At 35.1% G+C, this 10,000-nt stretch overlaps 2 protein-coding genes across 5 annotated transcripts in view; one reads left to right on the top strand and one right to left on the bottom strand.

Moving 5' to 3' along the window:
* Positions 1-2,466, top strand: part of LOC125657854 (uncharacterized) — a 4,973-nt gene extending 2,507 nt beyond the window's left edge. The window contains exons 2-3 of the mRNA XM_048888697.2: positions 1,504-1,709; positions 1,822-2,466. Of these exons, the coding sequence (XP_048744654.2) occupies positions 1,504-1,709; positions 1,822-2,051 (436 nt within the window). The 3' untranslated portion in view covers positions 2,052-2,466. The remainder of the gene's footprint in view (positions 1-1,503; positions 1,710-1,821) is intronic.
* Positions 2,467-2,601: 135 nt separating this feature from the next.
* LOC125657853 (uncharacterized) overlaps positions 2,602-10,000 on the bottom strand; it is a 31,222-nt gene continuing 23,823 nt past the window's right edge. For 2 of the 4 annotated variants that reach the window (XM_056148913.1, XM_048888693.2), the window contains exons 19-21: positions 9,856-9,958; positions 9,447-9,568; positions 2,602-4,890 (exon numbers count right to left, since the gene is read on the bottom strand). In XM_056148913.1, the coding sequence (XP_056004888.1) occupies positions 4,689-4,890; positions 9,447-9,568; positions 9,856-9,958 (427 nt within the window). In that variant the 3' untranslated portion in view covers positions 2,602-4,688. Of the gene's footprint in view, positions 4,891-7,878; positions 7,906-9,446; positions 9,569-9,855; positions 9,959-10,000 lie in introns of all 4 variants that reach the window. The other 2 variants (XM_056148914.1, XM_048888696.2) reach the window with 2 other exon arrangements.

The following is a 10,000-nucleotide window of genomic DNA, read 5'->3' as shown; positions in this document are numbered from 1 at the left end:
TCATAACTAACCCACATATGAAATATCATTATCATCAAGTGAATGGTTCTCAAGATATTGAGCGGACAACACTTGGTCTACAGACCGACCGACAGGTACAAAACAATATGCCCCCTCTTTTTCAAAGGGGGGCATAAAAATATATTATCTAATTGTCTTATACATTAACACTATATACAATGTATATACCAAGTTTGGTCCCGCCCTGGAGCGAGAACCTCTACCTAGGGGATCATGAAATTTACAATTTGGTAGATGCCTCCATCTCTATACGACTACGCATTTAGTTTTTCTTACAGATTCTGCGGTTGTTGAGAGAAAAAATTTAAATATTGGTCAATGTTTGGCCATTTTTACCCTGCCCCCAAGGTCCTAAAGGCGCAGAAGCCCCGAAATTTACACATTATGCCATCCTTGTCCTACAGATGCTACATACCAAATTTGAAAGAAGAGGCCCATGGGCCACATCACACACCTGAGCCACCTTGGCTCTGCCAATGTTCAAGGTCAACACCAAAATATAACAAGGTCTTGCCATAAATAATATCTATACAATATATGAAAACATTACCTAAAATAGTTCACAAGATATTAAATAGGTCAGTTTTCTTAAAGTAGGTCAAATACAAAGGTCAAAAGATCACCATTATGTCACAATGTCTTGCCATAAAGAATCTCTTTACAAAATATACAAATCCTACCTAAAATAGTTCCTAATATATTGACTCCACTTTTTTGGCACACTGTTTTCCCCTATAATAGCTCTAAAACTTCATTGTTATTTCGGATTTCAAACATTTCGGTTGAGCATCACTGAAGAGACATTATTTGTCGAAATGCGCATCAAAATTGGTACCGTATAAGTTTTGCATACTTAATAGGTTATGTTTTTTAAGAGTAGGTCAAACTCAGAGTTCAAGGTAAAAAGACATCATATGAAATTAAGTCTTGCCATAAGAATTTATATACAATATATGAAAGATCTACCTTCAATAGTCCAGGACATATTAAATAAGCAAGATTTTTATTAAAAAGAGGTCAACTTCCAGGTCAAGGTCACAAGAGCACACACTATTAGATCCCATGAAAGGTCTTCCCATAAGGAATGTATGTACACAAAATATGAAAGCCTTAGCTTAAAGAGTTCAAGAGATATTTTTAAAGATATTTCTTATGTATATCAGAATATAAAACTTTAATCCCCTATTGTGGTTCCACCTTATCCCAGGGGGCATGGTTTAAAAAAAAAAAACTGTCAGGAAGCTTTAATGAAAATTTAAACTTTCTTGACACTGTGGTTCTTCAAAGATTTTCCCTATACAATGTGTATATTCTCATGTAAATCCCCTACTGTGGCCCTGCCCAACCCCCCAAGGGCCACGATTGTTACAAACTGGAATCTGCACTATGTTGGGAAGCCTCCATTTAAATTTAAACTTTTCTGGTCCACTAGTGGTTCTAAACACCAAACAGTGCAATTTTGTAACACATTGTTCTCTTTAGGAACACACCTGAAATTGCCACCAAGAACACATCATGCTCATCTGGTAGCATATTATGGAATTACCCTGAAGGTCGCATAAGAGTTCAATTTCTGAACGTTCCAGATCAAGTTTGTATCACACGTGGCGTAGCTGCATATGGCGACGTCATTTCAAATATTTACTACGAGAATGGAGATCGACATGAGGGACTTCAGTTCAATGCTGGTAAGTTATCATTTAAACCTCGAGTAATATCAACAAACTACAGCTCCCCGCTGTATCATTCTGTTCCACCACTACGATGACCTCATCTACAATGTATCATGTATACTTACAGAAGGAAAAGCATGCATCACCCCTACAGGAGAAGAGGCATCAGTCGTATTCCAGGGACCTACAAGAATGCGCACTTACATGGCGTCATTTGCATACGAAATAACGTCAGAAGACCGAAGCATTGTGGACAGAATGCAGTCTACGTTCATCAACATTTTCCATACTGCAATTCGTCCTTTAGGCACGATTCTCCGAAAATGGAATATCCAAATCAACATTGATCAAATGTAAATGATACAGTTGATAGGACGAAATAGTAAAAAAAAAGTAATGGACCATTGCATGTCATAGAATTTTTTGTTCCCTACAACAAACGTATCAACCATTCCCACGCAAGTTGAAAATAAACTGCTGACCATTGTTTAACTTTATGAACTTCAATACAGCTCTGATACTTTTATCTGAACACACATAAGTGCTGAAGAGGAGCATCCTACCAGTCTAAACAGTTTATAAATGACAATTCAACTGCACTATTACATGTGTGTGGTGTATTTCACCAACGGGACAAACTATACCTTTATCCAACACCTGTTGGATAAAGGTACATTCGGTTGTTACATTCAAGTAATATCATGAAGTTTAAAACAGTGGCATGAACAGAATCAAAAGTAAATGGTACAGATAAATATAGCACCATCCATGATGGCGTGGTTTTCTTCTTACTTTATACAAATCATTGAAATGGTGTCACAATATATTGACGCTGCAAAGCCTTGCGAATACCAACACCATTTTAAATTATACTACATACTCTAACCTCTATATATACAAAGCAGTCTGAGAGTATCAAAAGACATTTTTATTTTTTCTCTTTCATGTTGCATACATATTTAAAAATAATGTTATTTCCACCACAAGTTTGAGCTATGCAATGTTTTATGGAAGATGATCAAAGTGAACCCAGCTTACAAATACTTACATCTACAATTCTCCCTTAAATCACCTGGACCCAGTTGCACAAGGGTTATTTAACTTTAACTAACAGTTAACTTGCCATTAACTTGAACATTTACATAGCGTTAACTTGAAGTTAATTGTCAGTTAAACTTAACTTTTTTGCAACTGGCCCCTGTACTTGTGCAATAAATGACAATATGTCATGAAGATTAAATGTACATGCAATTTTTGGTCATATCTAACATCTTAGAAGTCTCGCCCAAATCTTATATATTGATAAAAAAAAAAAAACCACGAATTTAAGTTTTTAGACTCTGAAGTAAAAATTAAATCTTTGGTATTTTTTTTTCATTGCCAGTTATCTACCTCCCTAAATCTCACTGTTTTGAAACACAATTCTATTACCAATGCATCTCAATTTAACAACTGAGAATCGGAAATATTCCAGCTCCTCCACACCAAAACTTTAAAAGAAGTAGAAAATAAATGTATTCCAAATCCTCCTGCAATAAACAAGGCATAAAAGTGGAATAAAGTCATACCATCATCTATCTGATCTCAACATGATTTGTACATAATTCTGTAGTGATTGTAACAGCATGTGTAGTTCTTCTTTAATTTTATGTTTAAAAGAAAAAGAATTTCTAGTACATACATAGGTGTAAATGCAGTCAACCTCTTAAGGACAGTTGTTTAGAGTATGGCGCGATACCACATTTATAAAACCTTCTTTCGTGACATTCTTTATGACAATCCTTTCCTCAATGCAGATGTAACATTAAAGCAATTTCTAGGAAATTAAAGTTTCAGTGCAGATTTTACAAATAAAATAAATGAAACAAATAAAAATAGTGCTAACACATTGGTATGTATATAGTAACCTAAAACAGCGTATCATTGGGAGATTATTTCCTCAAAATTGAATACAAGGCGACAAGAAAAAGACGGGGAACCCCAGAGCTTCAGACAGGCAGTGATCAGTAATCACTAATGTCTAACACTCTCTATTTCAGTCTTATCAATCATTATCATCACTACCCCCCACTATCTACATTTCTACACTAGTTAAAAGCTAACATGTTATAATATCAATACTTCACTGGAGTTTAAAAAAAAACTCAACAGTGTACAAAACCTGCAGCATCTGTAGCTCAAATCTGTACAAAATAAACAGTTTCCACAAATTATGCAAAATTCTTTTACAAATCAGGTAAAACCTGAATGTTCTGATTTAAAACAATACAGATCATAGTCATGTTATGGCAGAATAATGCCCTAATATCTCACAATAATACAGAGAAAAACAGTAGATCAGGTCTGCTCATTAATACCTTGACCACCACTTTGAACAGAAAACTAGGGAATTATCAGGACTTACAACATACAAAAAACATATTACTGTACTATGAGCAAAGACCGTGACTAGTCGGTGAGAGTGTGTGTTACAGAGCATGATGTGGGTAACCTTCAGTATCTATAAAACAAATACCATCAAGGTACCAGCAAATAAAAAAAAAAACCCTGTTCAGATCTCTATTCAAGCAAAATCTGATAAAATGCATAAAAAGTGTAAAGAATTGGACTTGGGTATTTCATTTTGTACAAGAAATTAATTTTACCTTACCACAGTTTATTTATAAGTAAATGATGTAAAAAACAAAACAAAACAAAAAAAAATAGCATGTTAGTATAAAAAAAAGGTCTTCATATTTGATTACCCGACTAACATGTAGCAATTCAATTCCTTCAACCTATTCATAATATGAAGAACAATAATTTCCAGTTTTCCTTTCACCTCTATCAAAAATGGATCAGGAGAGAGTCCAAATTTAATTTTTTTTCTCTTGATATGACAATACAACCAAAAAAAAAAAGAAAAAAAGTCTAACTTCCATTGTGAAGCACCTAAAGAACAACAAAACTGACATTTTAATATAAATCTATTTTTGCCCAGTGAATCCAACTCTGCTAGGTTTTCTGCCATGGTTTTTTGTCTACTCCTTTGCTAGAGGGTAAGTGTTTATTGCGGCACTTATCACCAAATGAACACCCTGTGGTCCTCCAAAAGTAGCATTCATCTCCGTTCACTGGCCCGGTGTTCTTTGGGTCCATTGTCTCCGACGTATTGTTCATGGTCGTAGAATTCTGATATTGCGCGACTACTGCTTTTCTGGAAGAATAAAATATTTTTTTCCATACACATAGTTCACAATGCACGGTTGTTTCCACCAATGTACCAGACCCCAATTTAACATTACCGCTTTAATTTAATAAGCACATGTACATAGGGACATCACAAAAGCAACAGAATGAAAGAAAAAAAATCTGTGTTGGTAGCAATCCTTAAATAAAATCAGCAGGATAATACAATCTCTAGATGCTGAAGAGTTGAACATGCTGTAAAAGAATTCCTTCTGAAAGTTAACTCTTCGTGGAGGTCAAATTTCAATTCCCTATATACATGTATATCATCATCACTTTAGCCAATAGAAACTCCACTGTCAAAACTCCATGGGAAACACACTGGCTGTGGGTTAGGGGCAAAAGATATTATTTCATCTCATTACATGAAGTGTGGTGTGTCACTGCTTTTAGGTAACTACTGTGCAGTGCATCATGACATGAACACAACATCTACGTGATTTTAGACATTTCAAAATCTCCCCCTTTCAATAATCCAGACAATTCAATCGGTCATCTATACAGTATGATACTGCAAAAGTGATCCTATTCATTACCAACAAATTTTAAAGCAGCATATAGGTATGTGATTTCCATGGACATGACTTATACATAGGAAATCTAGCACTGACAATAGTGGCTTCAGCCATTAACACACACATCAACTTGTGCTCATTGCTCAAATATTATCAGGAAGAAAAATCCCTTATATGTTGTGCATCCTGTTTTGTTTTTAATTCTTAAAGCTGAACAGTAACAACTTGGACTGAGTTGAAATCTGTGAAGAGACTAGGAATGGCATAGACAACCAGATGAACTGTGTCATTTCTCCAGTCTAAATGACTAGAGATAAATGAAACATGACAGAATGACAATAATATTCAAAATTTCACAAAACAATGACAATGACAACATCTATGACATTTACCTGCACACAGGCACATGTTGCTTTCAAATTTATAAAATCAAATTCTGAATTTAAAAATTTAGATATCTTTGACAATTTTTATCAGAAAGATAAATAATGCAGAACTTGAATTTCGAAGGATATGCACATTAGCATGTGTTTGAAATAAACTACGTATATATGTATCTGTCAATAATGTACCAGTTGATGCAATACTGGTAGAGTGTATGTAAGCTAAGCCAATATCCACTGGTGAAATATACATTAATAAAGTGCACCACTAGGGTACATGATATGCCCTTCTGGAGCCACATATACATCTATGTTTGCATGCTTGAGGTCACCAGCTGTAACACTGTAAAATGCATTTACAAAATGGGGCCACAGTGAACTGCTTTAAACTCCAGACACATCTTCCCTTTAAATGTATCAACTGACCCAAGTTTGATAGTGCTAGACCTCACAGTGTGCAAGATAAGATCCTGACACGATTTGAGTATGTATTGCCATAACACACCAGAACGAGGTCACAGTGACCTATTTTTGGTCTCCTAAATTGCATCAACTGACAAAGTTTGATAGTCCTATGCCTCACACAGTGAAACATGATCGAGACACAATTTCTATAGCTATAAAAATTCCAAAATGAGGCTACAGTGATCCACACTTAGTTCGCACCCCCACCCCCCTCCCCATAGTGTTCATATGACCCGGACACCATTTGAGTATGTATAGCCATAAAATTTCAGAAGGAGGTCACAGTGACCTATTTTGGGGTCATGTCACACCTTCCTTCAAAGATTCATCAATCAACGAAGTTTGATAGTCCTAGGCTTCAGACTGTGAAATATCTCATTCAGACACAATTTGAATATGCATAGCCGTTAAACTCCAGAAGGACACAGTGGCTACTCTTGGTTTGGTTTGCTTCTCCCCCCCCCCCCCCCCCCCCCCCCTCAAGATGCATCAGCTGACCATGTTTAATAGTTCTAGGCCTCAGTGTGAAAGGTATGATCTGGACAAGATTTCAGTATGTACATGTATAGACATAAAATTTTAGAATGAAGACACAGTGACCTACTTTTGTCCCCCTCCCCCCTCATCGGCTGACCAGGTTTGATCAAATACTCTTAGGCCTCAATGTGAAAAGTATGAACTGAACACAATTTGTATATGTATAGCCGTAAAATTCCAGGTGGACATAGTGACCTACTTTTGGTCCACGACACACCTTCCTCCAAAAGATGCATCAACTGATCAAGTTTGTTAGTTCTAGGCCTCACAGTGTGGAGGAAGGTATGACCTGAAAAAACCTTCAGACAGACGGACAAACTGGAAAGTCCATACCATATACAGCTCATCATAATACGGGCATGTAAAAACCTACCATTCTATTAAGGTGCTTTTTATATTTATTGAACACATTTTAAATGTTTTCCTCATAGACAGCCAATCATGATCAACATAGCAGACACATGACCCTAATATTTACCTGTGATCTTAAGCAAAATGTGGAAGTGGATTGTCTCTTGAAATATACTTGGCTGTTCACGTTTTGAACATATGATGTTTACTACAAGTTATGAAGTTCATGAGAAATTTAAGTTGGGAGGAAATTCAAAGGGTACGTACCGATGAAATACAAGATGAAAGAATCAACATTAAGTGCAATTACAGCCAAGCTTGACAAGAGCCACAAAGCTCAAAGCCATGACAAAGTACTGCTCGTAATAATCTTATCCTACAGCAGTTCATCGAAGCAAAAGAAAAAAAGCCACATGGCATGCAGACAAAGTTAGAGAGAGAGCACAACGAGCGACGAAGGCATTAGTTGAATTTCATTTTATACACAATTATGCAGCTGTATCAACCTTCTCTTATTCTGACATTCAACAATTTGGAAACAGAGGAAGCTCCCCCAGATATACATGTATAATCTAGTCTAGGATGGACAGTCTTGGAGAAATTGATTTTGGAATTTATTTGACAACAACCCACTTCCAATAACATCAATAAGAAAAGAACATTGATTAGAAAAATGTAGGCTAAAGTGATCAAAATCTCTCTTACCATTTTATGTGAAATTTCCGAGATGTTCTAAATGAAAATATAAATGCAGCTTGAATACAATTTCATTTATCGCAAGACTAAATTCTTTTCATATTGGTAGTCTTTCACATTTTATAAAAATCATCATTTCAAACCTGCAAATATATTCAATTCTGAAAACTTTACACAGGCAATATGAAAAATAAAAATGAAACCCTAAGTGAAGAAGTGATGAAATGAAGGGAATGACAGTAAATGTGTCACATTTTAAAGTATGTGAGCATGAGGAAAGTAAATAATTTGTATGACAAAATTTACAATATATACTAGCATATATACAAGTCATGATTTTATATCCATTTTAAAATGTCCAGTTTATTAATACCTCTGTCTAAACTGAGAGAAGGCCATGATTAGAGCACAGACATGACTTCCTTCCATACTCAAATTCCTTAACAGAGATTGAAAAAAATACTCACAATGATGAAATTACAATCATATACCTGGTATGTACAAAGGACCTTCAGTCTGTAAACTTAATAGTAAATAACCAAGGAAAATGTTAATAATCTCCACTTGCTAAGTTGATGTCCTTACATAATATGCATTGATTGGAATAGCCAACAATACTATGTTTTAGAATCATGACTTCAAACTATTCATTATAGATTGAGGTTAACTATGTTTCAATTGAACAGATGCTAAACAATCCAATTCAAAATATGAATTCTTTAATCATGAACAGTGAAATAAGCGATAGCTCTCCTGATCAATCATCCCAGTGAGCTAAAAAATTAGAGGAAGAAAATTCAACTCTTAAAAAAACAACTCCACCTCTATCTAGCTTTTGGAATAGCCCTTAGTAAATATAATACTTTAATGCATGAACATGAAGAAATCCCATCCCATTAACAATCCTGTATTTAGCTACACTTTCTTTAAGAATACTATCGTTCACATTTGATCCCTGCTACATGAAAAAATAAAATCTCATGATCCTGCTACAAAATGAAAACATGCACATCAACTTGGTTGAACAATGGGATGGGATAGGGTGTAGGATGTCGTACATAATCATAACATAAAGTCGCAAAAATCAGAGGCAAATAGATAACTTGAAAAATCAGTATCCAAGATTAATCAGCTATTTATGTCATACAGAACTTCGAAAGTGTCTTATCAAAAATTAAAACTCTCTTCTAAAAATCATAATAGCCAAGAATCAGGTTCATCAATTTTATATTCATTTTTATTTTGAATTTCACGTGAAATGTTTCATACTACAATCATCATTAAAGTGAGCTCATGTAAATTAGCAGTTAAAATACGAGAAATAGCTTACACAGTATTAAGCATGTATATGTACACACGTTCTATAGTTTCAAAACAAGCAATTTGGTGAGAAGTGATCCAATAGTCATTTTGTTGAGCACACAGTAATGAGGTCCTATCATGTTCTGAATACATTTTTCAAGCTGCCGGGACTTCTAGCAGGTGTCTAACCAGTTTGAATTACATGTATATGAAATGCTTTAGATCAAAATCTAACCTCTACATCTACTCATACACCCCCACCCCCACATACTCACCCTACGTATGTCTGTCTCTGTTGTGGAGTACTGACAGTTTTTCTTATTGTGAGTGTACCACTATTTACAATGGGGTTGTCAGGGAACTTTATCAGTAATTTCTGGCCTCCACATTCTGCTCCCTAAATTATTTATTAAATAAATTTAACAATTATCTGTTTCTAGAGCAGAAACTCTTCCAATCGGCAATATAAATGAAATATTGTCAAATGTTTAGGCAGCATAAGCTGTTTACGATTTAAGTGTCAATGAAGCATACAATTGTTCTAAAGGGTATACATGTACATGTACAATGTATGCAAAACTGATGATTTATGAAGTCCCACCATCCTGTGTAGAAGGCAGGTTTGATTAATGCGCCTTTTAGAGAATGCTCACGTTTTACCTGGAAAGTTTGTTTTCTTTTTACCTGTAAACATTGCATGGCTTTCCCCGCAGCCTCCTTCGTTTTGAAATTTACAAATGCACAAAATTTTTCTGGTAATGTACGTACACTGGTCACAGGACCATACCTGAGGAAATGAAACAAATGTCTAATGAAACAAACATTTAAT

The sequence above is a fragment of the Ostrea edulis genome, chromosome 9, assembly GCF_947568905.1.
Source record: "Ostrea edulis chromosome 9, xbOstEdul1.1, whole genome shotgun sequence".
Taxonomy (NCBI): domain Eukaryota; kingdom Metazoa; phylum Mollusca; class Bivalvia; order Ostreida; family Ostreidae; genus Ostrea; species Ostrea edulis.
The sequence above is the reverse complement of the archived record's forward strand: the minus strand, read 5'-3'. Positions and strand labels throughout refer to the sequence as shown.